This window comes from Epargyreus clarus, unplaced genomic scaffold, assembly GCF_041222505.1.
Source record: "Epargyreus clarus isolate Ecla_fem2 unplaced genomic scaffold, WU_Ecla_fem_2.2 ptg000008l, whole genome shotgun sequence".
NCBI lineage: Eukaryota > Metazoa > Arthropoda > Insecta > Lepidoptera > Hesperiidae > Epargyreus > Epargyreus clarus.
In genome coordinates, this window is record NW_027332216.1 from 11,482,352 (window position 1) to 11,504,677 (window position 22,326).

The 22,326-nt window shown below is 38.7% G+C and overlaps 1 protein-coding gene across 1 annotated transcript; it reads left to right on the plus strand.

Moving 5' to 3' along the window:
- The first annotated feature begins 15,429 nt into the window (after positions 1-15,429).
- Positions 15,430-21,931, plus strand: LOC140744174 (uncharacterized). The gene has a single exon (XM_073075667.1). The coding sequence runs from the start codon at positions 15,430-15,432 to the stop codon at positions 21,163-21,165; it is 5,736 nt and encodes a 1,911-aa protein (XP_072931768.1). The 3' UTR covers positions 21,166-21,931.
- Positions 21,932-22,326: the final 395 nt, after the last annotated feature.

Consider the following 22,326-nt stretch of genomic DNA (forward strand, 5'->3'; position numbering starts at 1 on the left):
ACAGTGACAATTTCAATTGTCAAAGCTGGTTACATTTTATTGTTAGGAGTGAATAATCTTTACTAATCTATGGAATTTTCGTGTTGTTTTTGCACTTAACTGTACATGTTGACATTATTCCGCGTGAATTACACCATGACAGTCGCAGACGTAGTGGGAAAACAGTCGGCCATTTTATGTATGTGTCAACCAATTATGACTTCCTTCAATTACGAGGCGGTGAGAGATCTATACTTATGTATGATTTAAAGCGAAACCCACCTAGATACTTACTTACTTAAAAAGTTCGTTTACAATTAACTCCACAAATGCCTTGAAGCGAGTCGTTTCAACTTTTATTGTGCCTACATTCCACTTACAAGTTACTTCACTCAACGAGTCCTTTGTTAAGATGTTAATAGGATCACAAACAAGTAAATAAGATTTTATTTATTCATTTATTCAACAAAATCCACAGCTACTTAAATGACATATATAATACTTTCTATGTTAAACTAATTAGCCAATTACGGATTTACATTTTACGGACTATAACATTCAATTGTACTGCAACACTAAGTATAATCTGGCCTTTTGTGCGCATAAGTAATATTATAAGGGTGTGTGTGTATGTGCGCGCGCGCGCGTGTGTGTGTGTGTGTGTGTGTGTGTTTAGACAAGCATTTTTGTATGGGTAAGTTTGTTTGTGTTGTTTGTGTATAGCAGTGATGACCTAGTGATTTGAAGCATCTCTCATGTCCAAAGTTCGAATCCCAGATTCTTACCTTCCTCAATTTTTTTTAATATATGCGTATTAGTAATAATGGATTATCACCAATTTAATTGTGAAGGAAAATATTTTATGAAAGCTACATACTTGAAAGTTTAGAAATGGCCAAGTGCGAACCGGACTAGCATATGGAGACACATTTTTTTTATTTCCCAGTGTAAAGTAATCGAATGTTTTGTTGGTACGGTTTAAAAGGTAGACAATTGAATGAGACATACATAGATAGTATACTCAATAAATATTCCCCTTCGCAGGGTAAAATACACGAAAAGAAGGTGAATGGAAGGTGGTAGAACCCTTTGTGGTTCGACTCCGGCGGCACCACCGCCACATCTATTTCTACCTAATAACAGCAGTGTTGTGACCTCAGTTAGGAATATCTAATTCTATCTGGGGTTGATTACAGATGTCCATGGGCGGCAGTAGCCTCTTACCATCAGGTGGACTGCTTGCTCGTCTGCTACTCCTATATTATAAAAAAAAAACAAGTAAGACTTCAATCCTACGGTTAATTATCTGGTTCATAATTTTCATTTTTCAAGTGCTGATGAAGTTATAAGATAAGCGTAAAATAGTTACATCATATAGTACGTGAAAACAAAATAAACTTTAATATTGAAAACGGTTTTTAATTGAAGATCCATTATGAGTAAATATTTTGAATTCAATCCAAGCGAAAATTGATTGCGCATTTTCGAATGGATCTGAATGAATCCCAATTATCATAGTGGATAGACTCGTGCGAATATTTCGGAGTGGCTGGGTACAGGCGTAATCAAGCCGAGCTGACTTGAGCAAGATTAATTAAGATTTGGAGCATCAATCATTGGTGCGCACGGATTTTGCGTTTCAAGGTCACGTAACCTACGGAAGAGGCTATAGGCAACCCATTAATGTCTGCTGGGTATGAGTTTTCTCTCAGAGAGAGGGGTTAAGGCTATAGTTCACCGTATTAGTGAGTGCGGTGGTGGTTAGTGTGTGGTAGACTTAAAACATATTTTGAGATTTTCTAAGAACTCTAAGGCATTCTTCTCGATGTTTTTGTTCACCATAACGATAAAGGTGAAGCAAGTATTTTTTTCTAATACGCATATATTAGTAAAGATTACTCACTACTAACAAGAAAACTATATTAGTGTTTGAAAAATATTAAAAAAATGTAGTTTTTAGAGCATTTACGAATGAAACAAAATTTCTCCGCACTTTTTCTTCGATTTGGTGTTTTTGCGCCACAGTTGTGCAGTTAGCACATGTCGGCATTGTTCCGCGTAAATCACACCATGACAATCGGAGACGTAACACATAGGCTGACACCTAGTCAGCCATTTTATGGCTTCCTTCAATTACAAGGCGGTGAGATATCTATACTTATCTATGCTAATATGCATATTATTTTGAAAAATTACAGGTTTGTACTTCCGACCCCTGATGAGGAGGCTAAGTTTCAACCGCAGTCACTGCATTCAATTCATGCTAACATACGTATCATGTCGTAACTAATAATAAATATACTTCAAAAAACTAAAAAACACGCTTTTATGATAAAATCAACTTAAAAGTAGAAAAGTATTCTATTTCATTCTTTCATACATGCAGGGTAAGATAAGGATGTATGTTGATTTCTTTCTACTGAAAAACGGAGTTACTCACTGACAAACATACAAGTGAAGCTAATATAAAGCGTGTAAAAACAGTTTTCATTAGTATATCATACCATATCTGTATAATACTTAGACATATCCAACTGTTTTATAAAAACTGCGTCAATGAACGTACAATAAGCACAGACAAAGGGGGTTGTCTATCTCAATTCTCATGTAAGACATGAATATTACGAATATGAATATTCACTACGCTCTTCGACTTTTGACACCCGCTTCTGAGAAAGACGTCAAGTGAATGTAGGTAATTGAGTTTGCAACTGAATTTACCAACTGGATATCGGTTACAAGCTTTGCTCAAATTAACGATATAAGAACAGTTTTTTTTTATGTCGATATGAAAACCGAATATCGACTATGTAACCGTTTTCAAATAAAACTGGAATTTATATTGTTTAATCTTTGACAACTTATTGTTTAAAAAATCAGCAAAGTTGTACTTTGATGTCGTTTTCTTTAGTCGCCTTGCGCTCAGTGAGATCATACAGACGTTCTGTACCCTTACCATGAGTCTTCAAAACATCTCACAATATTACGTTACGTTTACTCAATCCATTATTCTGTTCCGTTTGCTTCAGTAGACTAAGTAAACGTAACAATAAGTAAGTGCTCAAGTCTTTTTGTCTGCCTCACATGTTTGCAAAAAAGAGAGACAAAACACAAAGCGCCATTTTGTCAATTTAGACATTTAATGTTACGTTACTGACAATATAGTTCTGATACAATCCGCTAGGGGCGCTGATTGGTATGGGCAAATACGTAAACAAATACCAAAACAGTCATATTTGTCAAAACGTAAAAACTCATGGTAAGGGTACTTGTACTGCCCTATCGTCCCGGTTTTGCACGTGAACCAGTGCTACCGCGTGTGCTTAGTAAAGCGCAGAGACTACTCAGCAACTCCTACCCGTCGTCCTACTTCTTTCCCTACTTCTACTTCCTACCTACTTCTTTGACTAATGAGGAAGCGCCGTGACATCACTCCTGAGAAGATTTGAGTCTACAGACAGACTTGGAAGGCAAGGTAAGTGGTTTTATCTAAAACAATATACTGTCACTCGTTATTTATAATAAATCTATCCAGTGATGTCCATTATGTGTTAATTTTATAATAATAAGTTTCATTTATATAATCACTGGCTGGCAAGATTTTATGAGTTTGCGTAAAAATGAAAGAGTTCGGGTAGTACTTTGAGCGGAAATAAAAAAGTTGTAGCTTTATTGAAGTAATAGTTTTATTTTTACAACTCAGAAGTGGGATAATGTCAACATAGTCAGTTGCTATTGTGTCGTAGCGTAACGGTAATAAGTTATAATAATAATAATAATAAACGCTTTCTACACTCACATCCCCACACTAGAATTCCCTCTGGGTGTCATGGACACACACATAGACAAATACACAAACACCCAGACTCAGAAACAGAAATCTAAATTCATCATTTAGATATCTGTCTGGCCGGGGATCGAACTCGGGACCCTTTGCGCGTCAGACCGGTATGGTGGCCGCTTCGCCACGCGGGTCGTCATTAAGACCACACAGTTAACTAAATGAACTCAGCTACCTAAAAAACACTCAGTAAAGTTACATTTAAGTTAATCGGTGAGATAAGCTTGGTTCTTTAAAAGTTCTTTAAATCTAAACAGTTTGATAACTTACCTAAAGTAGAATAAAGAGTATTTTATCTAACATATGTTTATTTTAGAATTTCACAGTACATGTACGAATCCCATGTAACAGGACATGTACAGGACATGTCTCTAAATTGTATTTAAATGTATAATTTAAATGTGTAAAATTATTGTATAGTTGTAAAAAACAATAACTTTACCATTCGTTTATCAACTATATCTGATGTAAAACGAAGGCGGTTAACTAAAGCTAAAATATTAATAAAAAAATTGCAGTAAAATTATAGTAAAAACCGAGTAAATGAGACTGATGATAGAATAATACAGGTATGTTGTTTTTCAAAATAAACACGTCTGATTACCGGCGAGGGAGATAGTTTTTAACAAAATCGGCCTCGTAACACCTTTCAGCATTTTTCGCTAATCCTTAAAGTTTCGGATTAGGCCTTGAAGGCCTATTTGAAAAATTCATCCTGTATACCGTTAATGTAGTAAAACTTCTCACACGCTTTAATACGATACATTTCTTTATTTAAAAGTGTCATGTAACTTTACAAACCAAATTTGACAAGCAAATTTTTTATCCGTTGTACATTCCGTACAGAATAATTTTGTTCGTCAAAAACCTGCGTTTGTTATTTTGCTAGCGAACAATTTCTATTTTCTTTGTACTCGCTAAAGCGGGGTATGGGTGACCGAAAATATTGCGTGTACTGGCAATACACAACGCAACACCCAATACATCGGCATCACGAGGGAACACCAATATATCGCCAGATGTCACTGGCACACAAATAAACGTGATATTGCAAGGAGCTGGCAGATTTGGTGTGACTTGAAGAATCGTACTATTTCTTTTTTTAAGATTTAAGTGGCAAACATCAATATAAATACAGAATTGAAGGTTGAAGGTGGTAGAACCCTATGTGGTTTGACTCCAGCGGCACCACCGCCACACCCATTACTACCCCATAACAGTGTTAAGCGCTGCTATGTTCTGATTTGAAGGGTGTGGTAAGGGAGACATACTTTTCCGAGGCGTTCCAGCTTAGTCCTCAGTGGTAGCAGCACCTGTGGCCGACCTCAGGTATATTTAATCCTACCTGGGGTTGGTTACATGTGTCCATGGGCGGCAGTAGAAACTTACCATCAGGTGGAATGCATGCTCGTCTGCTATTCCTATGTTATATAAAAAGTATATTTTGTCCGTTTGTCTGGCACGTTCACTGTCTGTAGATATATATTCTAATTAATTAAACGCTTTCTACACTCATAGCCCCACACTAGGATTCCCTGTATCACGGGTGCCATGGACACACATAGACGTATACCCCAGACACATATAGACACCCAGACATAGAAAAAATATCAAATTCATCATTAAGATATCTGTCTAGGATCGAACCCGGAACCCTCTGCGCGTTAGACCTAATAGAAAAAAATAAAGCTTTTATTGCTTCCTTAAATCTTATGTAAACATGTCATCTTAGTCGATTTTAATTTAAAAAAAATATTCAAAATTAAATATTGATTTAATATAATTTTGATAATATAATTTTAATTCCATTTAATACCTAATTTATTTAATTTGATTTTATTTTTATATTATTATTTTTATTATTTTTAATCTACGTGTATGAATACCTAGTTAGAATACCTAGCATTTAACCACATTACAAGTAAGTTACAAATCAGGGTGTGGCGATACTCCATCACCACGATATTCCACTGTGGTTTTGAACTTGAACCATCTGCGTGACTCGAAATTCAAATCAACGAGCTTATGCTATACTAAGTAACCCGCAACCCGGAATCAAGTATTCCGCAGGATCAAATTTCCGGGATAAATTGTGGCACAGATGTTCCAAGAAACCGTTCATGGAGTGTTATTAAAATTTATTCCGCGATGTAAGCACCATGGAGCATCTAACGTGTTATGACTTTATTTTTTCAGTGCGTAATAGATGGCGCTGTGCGTACAACATTACGTTTTATATTTCCTTTATGTTGCTTTTTGTAAGTATCGCCGTTTGAATAACTGATTTTGCTGAGAGGTAGCCTGTTGTTTAAAAAAGGATTTGATAATTACCTAACTTAAAAAGAAATAGACTAAAACGGTAAAAAAAAACTATTTAACTTGCTGTGTTACTTCAATGTACGGGAGGGTCAAATCTTGGGTTGAACTTTAAATGATTAGTCCTCACCGATTGAGCTGAAGTATATATACGTTCAGTTTATTTATATTATGACCTTAGTTATACCAAATGCAATATGGTGGAGGCCATGAGATAGCGACCAACTATTTTTATGAACCACCATAATATTTTTTTTATAATATAGGAGTCGCAGACGAGCATGCGGTCCACCTGATGAAGCCCAGATAGGATCAGATATTCCTACCTGAGGTCGGCCACAGATGCGCCGCTACCCTTGAGGACTAAGCTGGAACGCCTCGGAAAAGTATGTCTTTCTTACCACACCCTTCAAAACGGAACACAGCAGCGCTTAACACTGCTGTTATTAGGCAGGAATAGGTGTGGCGGTGGTGCCGCGGGAGTCGAACCACAAAGGGTTCTACCACCGTAATAAAATACAAGAATATCCGCAAAATATAAGCTACAAAACTGATGTATAACATAGCATATAAAGTAAAAATAATTTAATATAATAAAAGCATGAAAGCATCATCGCAATTCCGTTGCAAAATATAGACGAAGATTTTAATACAAAGTAATTTGCTGAAAGGCTATATTTATGTATCTTGCTAGCTTTGGTCACAAATAATCCTCATAAAGGTGGAAACCGCAGGAAAATCCGCCTGTCGTGTAATCGGCTTAGTGTTTTGTGCAATCAGAGACAAATTATTTTAAAACATCCACTGTAATGAAGAAAATATATGTTGTGTGTGCATTCGCAATATGGATACCCTTGTTTTCTCTGTACGTTTTAACGAAATTGAAGTAATGTGGATCTGAAGTAACATTACAAAGAAAGTTGTATCTAATCTTATTATAAAGTCTAATTCGGTAACAATGGAAATATTAAATCAGTAGTTGACGAAAAATACAAATTACCTATTATTGAAAAATGCATTATGGATAATTTTGTGCAATTATGTTGCATTCAAAATGATTGCAGCAATTATTAATATAAACAAATTGTCGACATGAATAATCACAATGTAGGAGCCATAGCATTTTTTTTCAAGAAAGTGGGTTATAATAGAAGTATACGCTACTGATTGTAATAAAATTAATAGTAATCGAATGCTGTGTTATAAATATTTCGAACCGAAATAATTTAGAGAAAAATATATACTTATATATTATTACAACATATAAATGGTGATAAAAGGTATACAAAGCCGTGAGCAATATCTAGCTTCTGATATTCATGAAGAGTAACTTAATTAAATTTCCATTGGGAGATGAATAATCTTTTATAGGTATTAAAGATTTTTCTTAATGAATTACTGTTACTACCGCAATGTTATTTCATATTCGATTTAAATATTATTTCCAGGTAAATCTCGTTTTAATTTGGTATAGCTGAGTCGGTACTATTTTAGTGTCTATTGTTTTTAGGGTTTCGTATTCAATGGGTAAAAACGGAACCATATATTACTAAGCCTCCGCTCTCAGTCCATTTATTCCTCTGTCCGTCAGTCCCTCTGCCACAAAGCTTTGGCTTATTTCTTGTGTGAACTTAACTACAGAATCTTCTAAACAAGCAATAAAAAAACACCTAATGTGAAATACATTGGGTATTCCGCATTAGGTGATTTCGCATTCGTTGCCTAAACTTAGTCAAATAGCAACACTTTTGTAAACAGCTAACGTGGTTTCCTTTTATAGTTTAACTCTGGAGACACTCAGTGCGTTCAATGATGGTCTGATGCGTAGAGGGTTCTGGGTTCAGTCTCCGGCTGGACAAATATGTTAATGATGAATTTATATATATCTTTTTTTGAACTGAGTGTTTGGGTTTTTGTCTGTGTATGTCCATAGTAGCCACGTCACAAGAAAATTCCTAGTGTCGAGATTTCAGCGTACAAAACCTTAGTAGTATTAAATCCCGGAGCGAAGTCAGTCAAACTACGAGCCAGTTATAACCCCAGCTATTACATAGAAAATCCATAGTAATACACTCAATTTACCTAACATATTTTGAGAGGTGAAGCACGCATAAGTAAGATGTTCGTTTTCAATAATATTTCGTAGCGTATTTTCGTATTTATATTTTGAATATCGCACCCTCATCTTTCACGCTATCACAATGGGTTTGTCGATATTTCCACTACTACGTATTATCCTGTCGGTTTCAAATGAACCCCATACATCCCCTTCGAGTTTCCTGAGTCATATTTTTCTTCCATTTCATCCTCCACGCTCCATGTGTTTTGAACGAACTGTAATAATGGACAACTTTTTTATTGATTTTTTTGGGACAATTTTTGATTATTTAAAAAAAAGAAAAAATATTTAAATAAACATTTTAAGGTAAAATTAAAATTAACTGTATATAAAATTCGATCAGTTGTGCCCTGAAAAACATCCTAGATATGCCGTGATTATAAAAGGTAGAAAATCTATTAGTTAAGTGTGGCGGTGGAAGCCACATAGGGGCTACCAGTTTTAGGTGGGTTGTACTGTACTCGTATGTTAGGTAATTTTAACTAATTAATCATATTTTATTTACCTTATTACCTTACCTTATTAATTATATTTTATCGAATGATAAAATTAATATGTCCAAATTAAATTAAACTTCGCAGTAATAAATTTGTAAAATATTTCACCTGTTACCCAGGCAATAAAATAGTAAATGTGTCAAATATATTACCTCCCCCAATTCCAGCTTACAGGTCCCAGCTCTAAATACTAAATATAAACGCGTTTGGAGCGTCTGCTGAAACTAAACTTAATCTGCGTTACTCCGCTAATGAGCTTTGTACAGGTGTAAGACGAAACTCAGCGGAACACATTGTGATAGAATCTTGTGTAGTACGAAATTCTCGTATGGAAGTAATTATTCATATTATAATTAAATTTGAATACTATAATTTAACTAGTAGTTAAAATGATAGTGATAGAAAGTCGAAACTCGGCCTTTCAATCGCGGAGGAGATTCAAATTCCAGGTACTTCTGATTTTTTTAAGCTACGTGCGTTAATTAACAAAATAATTGTGCCTTGGTGGACCGACCAGGTAGACCGACGACCTGAAGAACACGGTGAGAAACCGCTGGATTCAAAGGGCACGGGACCGGTTGGAGTGGCGCTAATTAGGGGAGGCCTATGTCCAGCAGTGGACCTCAAAAGGCTGATGAATGGCTGGATTGTCACTTGCTATAACGATGAAGGAAAATATCGTGAGAAGAGAGTTCTTTACAAAAACAGTTCACAAAGGTGTGTGAAGTCTACCAAAGTAAAGGGTTGGCGATGGATGGACTATTGGTATTTATGGAAATGTGTACTTGAATCTACTTGAATTTTGAGGTCTTTTAATTTGTGAAACTTAACCATAAAACGTTCTATTTACCTCAAGTTTTTGAAGACGGAAATGGATACCAGATTTCAACTGATCTTACTGAATAATATGTAGTTTGTATTTTATAGGATACTACAGGAATAAAATAATATCAAGAAGAAATCATTAAGATGTATTTATTTTAAGACAATTAAATGACAAGTAAAAATCTTCTAAAATGTACATATATGCCACTTACAAGACACAAAAAATAAAATAGCTAAACCATTGCAATTGGTCTTTCCAAAGATCTCGTCAATTAACTTCTCAGTTAAGTTTGTTCTTGTTGATCACAGACCACATGGAGTGGCAGTTGCGTGGCTTTAGCTAACTCTAATATATGCTGCTACGGTCCACATCCAAGTCTTAAGACCAGTCTACTTGAAGTAAACATTTCTTGACATTACGATAATGGAGAAACAGCTGTAATTATTCAAGAGCATAAATACAGCTGTTAATATCAATATAAGATACATATATCGATCTAAACAGAGCCAGGAAATGATCGAATTAAGCGTAACAAGATTTGACACTATTTTACATTTTTTATTTCGCTCCCCAAAGTCACCCCTGAATTAAAAAATCAGTTGTTTGTGTTATACCTTCGTCTTTGGATCACAGAAAAGCATATGAGCACTAATTTTAAACTTTTTTGGTCCAGTATTAACAGACCAAATTGGCTGTGATAGATGAACGGGCAGATGATCAAGATTCGGGGCCACAGTATCGTATTTTTTTGTAAATGCTTTTTGTACGGAACCCTAAAAAGATAAGAAAGCTCAAAAGAAAATGTTAAAGACAATTTTCAATCGAGGAGATTGAGGCCGTTGAGTGAATGCGGCTTAAGCAAGTCACATCTCAATGGCTCAAGTTGGTCAATGTAGTTGCAAACTTCCTCGAACTGGGCGACGCGACGGTTCGGAATGTAACTTTAACCTTGTTAAATGTTCGGTACAGCTCCCAATTCAGCAGCATTTTACAGCTCTTACTTATCTTTCGGTTAAGCGGTACCCTAGCGTATAATAAATATTCTTGTATTGTTTTATTTTATTTCGGCGATGTTTTTAACCTTTTTGGGTTTAAAGGGCGTTGTAAAATTATGGGTACTTGGGATTGTAGTACTGAACGTGCTACAAAATATTATTTTGTTGTAATTTTGTAAGGTATATTGACATATACTTACTAAGGGTTTCCAACATAGCCCTTGAGGGTCGCATTATAACTGTGATTAAGATGGAGATTTTAGGATAGCAGTTCGTGGGCTTTGAAATTTCAATATCAGTGATTTTTTATCCCTTTTCCACTTCCAATTTTTTATTTTTATTTTTGCTAATTCCGTGTAGGATATAAATTCCGATGCCAATTCTAATATAACTGCCTACTCATCTTAATTCTGGAATACAACCGTAATTGAGATATGCTACGCAAAGCTAAAAAATCATGTTAAGAACTAAATTGTAACGTTTCACTAAAGTTTAACGTTTGATGCTACAATCAAACGCAAAATTCCAAGTGGCCTTATATCGGTGATATTTATATCAGCGTTTACATTTTCTATAAAATTTTCAGATCAATATTACAAAATGTAGCATTTATATTTAGCAGCTCAAACGAGGAAATAATAAAACGTACCCATAAAGAAATACATTTGAGTAAATGTGAACTGCAATTTCGAAAATTCATGAGAAAACTACGTGAAAATAAATTAAAAATATCCAGTGAATTTAAGTAGGGAACGAATTGCCTACTTAAATTCACTGGATATTTAAAAGTTTCTCAACAGAAATGCCTACAAAATACGTTCGATTATAACTTTACCGCAGTTCTGAAGTTGAATGGAAAATTTATATGAACCGGCTTCCTCGAGTTTATCGTATTCATAACCTGTTTGCCAATTTTTTGATGTTTTTTTATGAAATCGGGTAGGAAACACGCTTGGGTAAGAAAATATTTACGTTTATGGACTTACGTAAGCCATTGTGAATAGGATGGAAATTTTGCCTAATAGTTATTTTAAGCGCTGCTATGTTCTGGCTTGAAGGGTGTTGTAAGGGAGATATACTTATCTAAGGAGTTCAAATTTAGTCCTTGCCTAAGCCTTTATTACCTGACCTATGTCCTCCACCAAATACACAAAAGGTGCTTAAACCTTTATATACCATTTATATACAATTTCAAATATACTACTTGGGAATAAAGTACGTGTGAAATACGCATTTATCACCAATATAAGAAATAATTTTGAAGAAATTTTAATGTTTATATGTTGTGTGTTGTGTGTGTATGTCAGTAATATTCGAATTGATATGATTGTAAACTGTTAAATCAAGGTTATTGTTAAAAAAATCAAAGTGTATAAATAATGGGTAACAACAAAAGTACCGATAAGGTCCAACAAAATACCTATAATAAAACTCAAACACCTAACATCTAAATAACAAAGAGCGGCCTAATCAGCTGAAGAAAATTGGGATTTTAATAAAGCCAGTCGTCCCGCGACTTCAAGTTCTTTTCATAATAAAAGAAAATTCAAAGAAAACAAAGCCAGAAAATCACATTTCCTTATCATATTTTCTTTTTCATCCGTCACAGAAATGTTAGAGTGCTCTTTCGCGTTTCATCCGATAATTAAATTAGATGATGGGGGTTTTAATGAACAAGCCAGCCATTAATATAGCTGAGTTTATGAATAACATTATTTAAATTGATACTGGAATCCTAATGATAGCTATAGATTATCTTAATTATTATTACCTGGTGAATTTTTGGTGTATGTTATCAATGTACTGAAATTTAGGTGGGAGAACCCTCTATCCCTGTAGTTCCCATAATAGGGCTACGTTATGCCTTGCCTGTCGTAAGACACGACTAAAAGGTTACTTCTGGGGTCGAGGGTGGTAAGAGTAGAAGCTTGAATAGCCTGGCCAGCGCCCCCGAGAAGAACGGCGGTATGTGTGGTCGCATACCGTCGTACGCACCAGACGGTATTCCGAACGCCAAGCTCACTTGGGCGGGGTCCGACGGGGCAACGCGCCAAGAGGACTTCGATTGCATTATTTTGGAGATCCCGGAGCACTCTACGCAGCGCCGAGGACAGCCTTCAGGGGACTTTTGTGCGTAAGAATCCCACATAACCCTTCATCCTTACCTACCTTTTAAAGGTATCCACCTTGTAAACAAAAAAGAACCCTGTGTAGTTCGACTCCGGCGCTTATTATCCGCCGGTATTAAGCGCTTCTCCTAGTTTATAGAGTGTGATAATAATTAATCATCACACAGGGATTCGCAGTTCTGACTTAAAAACGGTAAAAAACTAAGAATAAATTTATTTTATTCTAAATAAATACATTCGTTTAACTTTCAATCTACTTTAAACTACTGAGGTTTCTCTCAGTAAAGGAATCTCAGCAGTAATTACCGCGATAGCATAAGAAGAATCGCTGTAATGATCGCTTACCGCTTGATTGCCGACTGCACGGGCTCCTCGTAATTACGTTGCTCTAGCACTTTCTTATATCAATGATATTATTCAGTCCATATCATAATAAAGTTTGAGTTGTATGTTTTTTTGTTTTAATTAATAAACCTTAATACTTGGAAATTAATTACAGTATTCTCAATGAGTTAGCAAGTAGTAGAAGCAATTTAATTAATCGTATCAATAGCACTAATACGAAGGATGCACTACTTTAGATCGTAATCTCCCATTCTGATGAAAACGAAACTTTCATTTGACGATGACGATGTTGTATCTATAGAATTTTATATTACCTTTCGCTACATATATTAGAATTCACAAAATGTATTCCTACGTTTCGTATACTTTCATGGATGAATATAACAATAATTATATTAGAATGTAAATATTTGTTTTTGCGAGTTCTTGTCGCAAAGTTTCTGTTCAAGATGGATTAGTTCTTGAACCTGAAAATCAACGAGGCACCTGTCTTTTCACAGCTTCTCAGATAGTGAATAATTTAAAATTAAGTACTTTATCAAGTTTTATAGAATGAAGAGAAAATGAAGTAAGTTATATAGAATGGACTGAAAAAAAATTGAAGTGAATTCATGAACGTTATTTTTTACGCTCACTACCTCACCTACACTCACCTAGCTTTTTCAGTATTTAAAAAAGAAATCGAAGAGCTAAAGTTAACACTCTAACAGGTTATACGAGGTACCGGGTTCGATTCAGTGCAGTAAATACAATAAAATTGGATATATCTTCAGTTCATAAAATTATTATTGTACGTATTTATAACATTTAGGCCACAGAAAATAGTAGATAGCTTATTTTTATTTCAACAGAGTGAGAATACTGCAATAACTTCAACAATTCTACTGCGTCTGTAGCTGTTAAATTAAACGGGCCTCAATAAATACTCACTATAGTGAAGTTTAATTATTCCGCAGTTCAGTTTGTTCCGGTCATCTTAAATTTGGAGGAATTGGGCAATAAATTACGAGAGAGTTCTTGACGAGAGATTGATAAAGCGAATATCTGAAGGAAATGGGGAATTTATGGGAAATGAAATTAGAGCTTCCTTAGCAACAGTAATATCAAAGTTGCTTGGAGAATGTTTGGCTGCATTTCTTTTTCCCTCTAGGCACGGATCTGTTCCCACAAAGTGAGCGATTTCTTTTTTTTTTTATAACATAGGAGTAGCAGTCAAGCATGTAGTCCACCTGATAGTAAGTGGCTACTGCCGCCCATGGACATCTGTAATCAACCCCAGATAGGATTAGATATTCCTACCTGAGGTTGGCCACAGATGCGCTACCCCTGAGGACTAAGCTGGAACGATTCGGAAAAGTCTGTCTCCCTTACCACACCCTTCAAAACAGAACACAGCAGCGCTTAACACTGCTGTTATTAGGTAGAAATAGGTGTGGCCGTGGTGCCGCCGGAGTCGAACCACAAAGGGTTCTACCACCTTTCAAATATAGGATTTTGTGCGGGACGACGCGAACAGCTGACTCAAGATTCGACGTAATTATAAGTTTGAAATTGTTTACTTAATTTATAGTTAATAATAGTTCATAAGTTGTAATAAATAAAGACTTCATTATTCGTAACACACGATCAGCTGATTAATATTGTATAGTTCAATGGCCGACGCTAAACAGCTGACTCCAACTCGATCAGCTGATCATAGCAGTAAGACGTAGTTACGTAAACAGCTGATAGTTTTTAATGTAATTTATTGATGTTTTTATTATGTTTGAATAGTGTTTTACTTATGTTTTATTGTTAATAGTATATAATAGGATTTAATAGAATAGGGAAAATAGATAATAGTTTAAGTTTTGTAAATGTATTAAAATAAATATTTCGTAATAGTTTATAGGGCATAGGTATAGGTGTCATTTATAATGGGTTTTGCAATAGTTTAGGTTTTAATAGAAGTTTAAATAGAAATATGTAAATTCCTAAACAAAGTAAATAGATTATTATTATTATTATTGTGAATCGTCGATTCAAGGCCACAGTTTGAACAGGTTCGTACAGGTCCGTACAGGTTTAGACATAGAATAACGGGAAATAGTTGTAATTGGCCAAAAGGCCTATATTCCTGCCTAAACCTGCTTCTAGTTGTGGTACTTGAGTCGGGGATATAAATAGGCCAGATTTTCAAATTTTCATTCAGTACTGGCAATAGACCTATGGAACAAAGGAATAAATGGAACAAGAACAAAACAAGGGATTTCAATTCTTCCAACCCAGCAATTATAGTAATGTGCCCCTGCACATTTAATGGTCCTTCGAAAGCCGGATATTGAAGAAATTGAAGAATAGTAAGTAATATTATCGTTCCAATTGTCATTTTGTGTATTAGCAATGCCGATCACACGCTCCGTGGGAAAAGAACGCCGAGACTCGACGGAAACGAAGCCCTCCTCGTCTGACGCGACCACTGGGACCTCCGCTACGGGCACAACAACAGAAACGTCGGCCACGGGAACCACCGCGACCGACACTACTGGGGGAACCTCCGCTACAGACACGTCCGTCACGACGAAGGGTACAGTAGCGTCAGTAGCCACTGGCACCACGATGGCCAGGCCGGCTGCGACCATTTTCAAGAATTCCGTCGAGCTCACCGCCAGTACTGAGTCACCTACAGTAATACAGAAGCCTTCAGAAGCACATAGTCAGCATGGTTCGCGCGCTCCGAGTCGACGCGCCGGATCCACGCGTTCAAGGACAAAGGTTTACAAGATAGCCAAGGCCAAAGAAGAGCTTATACGTCTGCAAGTGGAACTTGCAACAGCACGCCTCGCCGTTATAGAAGCAGAAGACGACGATGACGACGTCTCCGAGTACTCAAAAACAGAAGCCGACACCAGGGTCGACGAATGGTTGGAACAGCAAGCGCAACCGAGGCTAGCCATAGCCGACGAGCCGCACCTACCTCTCCGCGAAATAGAAACAGAAATAGAAGCCATCACGGAAGAGACAAGGCCGGTTCAACAGAATAATAGTACAGCGCACCATACCCAACCAGATCCGCGAGTACATACAACGGCGGGAGCTCAAGCACCGGCGGGAGTCCACGCGCAGCCAGACTTCTCTCAACTTACGTCAGCGATAACACAGGCCATCAAAGCTAGCCAGCGGTCCTCAAAGTTTGTTGAATTACCGACTTTTAACGGTAATTATCAGGACTGGCTACCTTTTAGAGCAGCATATATGGAAACAGAAGAGTCTTTTTCAATAGTAGAAAATATTAATAGGTTAAGAAGACATCTAATAGGAAGAGCTAAGGAAGCAGTTGAAAGCTTATTGATCACCAACGCACACCCATCCGATGTTATGAAGACCTTGGAAATGAGATTCGGTAGATCGGAGATGATAGCAATGGCCGAAATAGACACATTGAGAACACTGCCGCGCCTCTGCGAGTCGCCTAGGGATATTTGCGTGTTCTCTACTAAGGTTACAAACGCCGTGTCTACACTTCGGGCATTGAAATGCGTCTACTATCTCTACAATCCGGAGGTATCTAAGGTAATGGTGGACAAGCTTACTCCTACTTTACGTTACAGATATTACGACTTTGCTGCAACACAACCGAAAGAAGAGCCTGACTTATTGAAGTTTGAAAAATTTATGAAGAGAGAAGCTGAGCTGTGCGGACCCTATGCACTCCCCGAACAGATGGCACCGCCGATGTATAGTAATAGACGTCCTCAGAAGACACATACAGTATTAGAAAAGCAGTCTACAGTTATACAGAAATGCCCCGTATGTGAAGAAACAGGTCACATCGCGACGGACTGCAAACAGTTTAAAGAAGCAAACGAAAGCACAAGATGGGATATAGCAAAGAAGAAACGACTATGCTTTCGGTGTCTACGCTTCAGAAACAAGACTCACAACTGCCGAACGAAGCCGTGTGGTATTAATAGTTGTAAGTATTTCCATAACAGGTTACTACACTTCAACAGAACAGAAAAGGCAGAAACAGAAGAGAAGTCAACAGAGGTCATCAACTCCGCGTGGACTACAGCCAGACCTACAAAGAAGCAAACTTATTTGAAGATAATCCCGGTGCAGGCAACAGGTCCCAAGAATACGGTCAACACTTACGCGTTATTGGACGATGGATCTACAGTTACGCTGATAGACGACAGCCTTGCCTACGAAATAGGGGCAAAGGGACCCATCGACCCATTACGTATAGAAGCAATCAACGAGTTGAAAACAGCTGAAACAAAGTCAAGAAGAGTTAGCATCACACTCAACGGGTTGAACAATCACACAGCAAGCATTCAAGCGAGAACTATCAAGAACCTGCACGTGTCGCCGCAGGAAATAGCAAGACAACAGATAGAAGAATGTGAACATTTAAGAGATCTTAGTGACGTACTCTCCTATGAAGATGCGAAGCCTACCATACTCATCGGTCAAGACAACTGGCATCTCCTTCTAGCATCAAGAGTGAGAAGGGGAAAGAAGAACCAACCGGTAGCGTCTCTCACGCCACTTGGGTGGGTACTTCACGGAAGCCACAACCGAATTATTGGACGTACCGCTAACTTCGTGTCACACATTACAGAAGCGCCGCAGGAAGATAAGCTTGAAGATCTCATGAAGCATTACTTCGCAATGGACTCGCTATGCATCAACCCAAAGAAGCCACAGTCGGACCCTGAAGAGCAAGCCTTACGTATCTTAAAGAAAAATACAACCCAAACAGAAGAAGGAAGATACGAAACCGCTCTACTATGGAAAAGAGAAGAGGTCGACTTGCCTAACAACTACGACAACTCGTTGACACGTCTTATGCACATAGAAAAGAAGCTTGACCGTAATTCTCAATTAAAACAGAAGTATACAGAACAGATGGACGCGCTTATCAAGAAAGGATACGCCGAGCCTGCACCGAGGACGAAGACTCCCAATAGAACTTGGTATTTACCGCACTTCGCGGTAGTGAACCCAATGAAGCCAGATAAACTCCGAGTGGTACACGACGCCGCAGCGAAGACTAAGGGTGTCGCACTCAACGATTTGCTGTTGAAAGGTCCAGATCTACTGCAATCACTTCCAGGGGTCGTGATGAAGTTCCGACAGCATATGGTTGCAGTAACAGCTGACATTAAGGAAATGTTCATGCAAGTGAAGTTGAGAACAGAAGACAGAGACGCTCTTAGGTACCTGTGGCGAGGAAACCGTCGTGACGATCAACCACCCGAGGAGTATAGAATGACATCACTCATCTTCGGAGCTTCAAGTTCGCCGTCAACAGCAATATTCGTCAAGAACTTGAACGCTAAGAAGTATGAAGAGACCGAGCCAGAAGCAGCCTCCGCCATTATAGAGAAGCATTACGTCGACGACTACCTGGACAGCTTTAGAAGCCTCGAAGAAGCCATACGTATCACTTCAAGCGTGCGTGACATACACAGAAGAGCTTGCTTCGAGTTGAAACAGTGGAAGTCTAATACGCCCGCGCTACTACAAGCACTAGGGGAACAGGAGTCGTCACAGAACATAGAACTCTATAAGGCGGGTGAGCAGCTGGAACGTGTGTTGGGAATCATATGGAGACCGGATACAGACGAACTTACCTTCAACCTCAATTTAACGCGTGTGCCTCGTGAACTTATAGATGGGAAAACACCGACGAAGAGAGAAGCCCTACGTATAGTTATGTCGCTTTTTGATCCGTTAGGCTTTGCTTCACCAGTTACTATAAGAGCTAAGCAGATTTTACAGGAACTCTGGCGGCGTGGGACATCGTGGGACGAGAAAATAGAAGATCACATAGCGGAACAGTGGCGCGACTGGATGGTACATTTGAGAAGCCTCTCGAATATAGCAATACCAAGAAGATACCTACAGTACAGCGACGCTACATCCCTTCAGCTCCACGTGTTCACCGACGCCAGCGAGTCAGCCTACGCAGCGGTATTGTATTGGAGAGCAACGGCACCCAACGGCGACGTCAGCATATCACTAATTATGTCCAAGGCCAAGGTGGCACCTTTAAAGTTAACATCTATACCTAGGTTAGAGTTACAAGCTGCAGTGATGGGAACTCGCCTCGCCGACGCCGTCGTTAAAGAACATCAACGAAAGCCGGACTCAAGAACGTTCTGGACGGACAGCCGCACAGTACTCTCATGGATCAAGGCTGGTTCGCGCTCTTACAAGTCGTATGTGGCACATCGCATAGCGGCTATAGAAGAAGGTACAAAGGTAAGTGAGTGGCTCTGGGTGCCAACGAAGTCCAACGTGGCGGACGATGCCACAAGAAATGTCCCAATAGGGTTCAATAAGAACCACAGGTGGTATAGGGGACCGGACTTCCTACACGAGGATTCGAGCACCTGGCCAATAGAGAATTCTGCGTCGTATCCATCAGAACCTACAGGTGAAGAAAGAACACACAACATAGTAACAGAACGAGGTCTGAAGCTGGCTGAAGGTCTACCGGAGATGTCTAGATTTTCAAATTGGGATAGATTACGTTTCACTACAGCAAGGGTTTTACAGTTTATACAGCTTTGCAGGACGTCTAAACAGCGGGTCAATTACAAGAGGACTAGACGAAACGCTCAAGCGGACCCCGACTGGCGACGTCAAAAGAAGACACCGGTGGCTCCACAGGTAAAGCATAGAAAAATAGAACAAACCAAGTGTTATATCTCCGTGCCCGCAGAACTCCTCCGAGAAGCAGAAGAGTTATTAATGCGTTCATCGCAAGAAAGTTCATTTCAGGTTGATATAGATAACATGAAACGTCAGAAGCCTATAGACAGAGATAGCCGATTACATCGATTAAGTGTCAAGTATGAAAATGGTGCCCTGAGACTCCGAAGCCGCATCGAAGCAATAGAAGCCGTCACAAATGAGGTCAAGAACCCCATGGTGTTGGACGGTGACCATCCTACAGTCAAACTATGGATACACAGTATCCATAAACAGATGCACCACAGCGGAGTCGAGGCCACGGTAAACGAGTGTCGACAAAGGTATTGGGTTCTACGGTTACGTCCGGTGACGCGCACTATAATACGACAATGTCTCAGATGCCGAATGAAGACTCAAGCACCGCCGTACCCGAGAACCGGAGACCTACCATCGTGTCGCTTGGCACATCACAAGCGACCTTTCACATACACAGGAGTCGACTACTTCGGGCCGCTTACAGTAACAGTCGGGCGTACCAATCAGAAGAGGTATGTAGCTATCTTCACCTGTCTAACCACACGTGCTATTCATCTAGAAGTTACAGCATCGCTCACCACCGACTCTGCGGTGATGGCGCTCCGGCGGATGATGGCGCGCCGTGGACGTCCGGCGCAAATATGGTCGGACAACGGCACCAACCTGAGGGGCGCTGACAAGGAACTACGGCAGGCGATCGACGCAGCTACAGCGGAGGAGGCTGCTAAGAAGATCATCTCGTGGCGATTCATCCCACCTGGCGCGCCCTTCATGGGAGGCGCGTGGGAAAGGCTCGTGCGCTCCGTGAAAACTGCACTGCAAGCAACGCTTCACGAACGACATCCAGCAGAAGAAGTCCTCACGACGCTCCTGGCAGAAGTGGAATATACAGTGAACAGCCGACCTCTCACCCACGTGTCAGTGAGCGCCGAGGACCCAGAAGCGCTCACACCGAACCATTTCCTACTCGGCGGGAACGGAAGAGTATCGACCCCGGGAGAGTTCAACGACCGCGACACCATATGCAAAAACAGCTGGCGTGCCGCGCAGAGATTAACCGACATATTCTGGACAAGATGGCTTCGAGAGTACCTTCCTGAGCTTCAACACCGGCGGGAGCCCCACGGAAGAGGGGCAACAGTGAAGATCGGCGACTTAGTACAAATATTGGATAGTAACCTACCTAGGAACATATGGGTTCGAGGTCGGGTCATCGCAACATTTCCGGGTCCAGACAACATAGTAAGAACAGTCGACGTGGCAACCAAGGGAGGAGTTCTACGCCGGCCAGTGAGGAAGCTGGTAGTGCTGCCTATAGAAGACGTCGCCCCAGCACCGACAGAAGATGCAACACAGCTGCACGGCGGGAGAAATGTGCGGGACGACGCGAACAGCTGACTCAAGATTCGACGTAATTATAAGTTTGAAATTGTTTACTTAATTTATAGTTAATAATAGTTCATAAGTTGTAATAAATAAAGACTTCATTATTCATAACACACGATCAGCTGATTAATATTGTATAGTTCAATGGCCGACGCTAAACAGCTGACTCCAACTCGATCAGCTGATCATAGCAGTAAGACGTAGTTACGTAAACAGCTGATAGTTTTTAATGTAATTTATTGATGTTTTTATTATGTTTGAATAGTGTTTTACTTATGTTTTATTGTTAATAGTATATAATAGGATTTAATAGAATAGGGAAAATAGATAATAGTTTAAGTTTTGTAAATGTATTAAAATAAATATTTCGTAATAGTTTATAGGGCATAGGTATAGGTGTCATTTATAATGGGTTTTGCAATAGTTTAGGTTTTAATAGAAGTTTAAATAGAAATATGTAAATTCCTAAACAAAGTAAATAGATTATTATTATTATTATTGTGAATCGTCGATTCAAGGCCACAGTTTGAACAGGTTCGTACAGGTCCGTACAGGTTTAGACATAGAATAACGGGAAATAGTTGTAATTGGCCAAAAGGCCTATATTCCTGCCTAAACCTGCTTCTAGTTGTGGTACTTGAGTCGGGGATATAAATAGGCCAGATTTTCAAATTTTCATTCAGTACTGGCAATAGACCTATGGAACAAAGGAATAAATGGAACAAGAACAAAACAAGGGATTTCAATTCTTCCAACCCAGCAATTATAGTAATGTGCCCCTGCACAGATTTATAATATAGGAGTAGCAAACGAGCAGGTACCTACGTCATGATAAGTTACTCATGCCCGTAACGATATCAGTAAATTCGTCTAAAGTAAAAATAGACCAACAAAAACTAAGTTCATGAAAAATAGTCCACTATGCTGCTTGAATGTGGATTAGCAAAGAAAGGTACGGTTAGTAGCTCAACCTTTCCAACCATCCATGAGGCCTCCGACAAGGTTCAACGGCTGCTATCCAATAATATCAACCGAGATTGACGTTTAAACGTGCCTTTTGAAACACGGAAGTGCGTATGAAATTTAGCCGTACAACGCTCGTCCGCGTCGAAATTTCCTTGATCTTTAAGAGTAATTTCCTTAATTCTATAGAATTTTTAATTACGTTTATGA

What these genes read in the sequence shown, in the direction of transcription:
- LOC140744174 (XM_073075667.1), top strand. Translation starts at nt 15,430, where the DNA reads ATGCCGATCACACGCTCCGTGGGAAAAGAACGCCGAGACTCGACGGAA.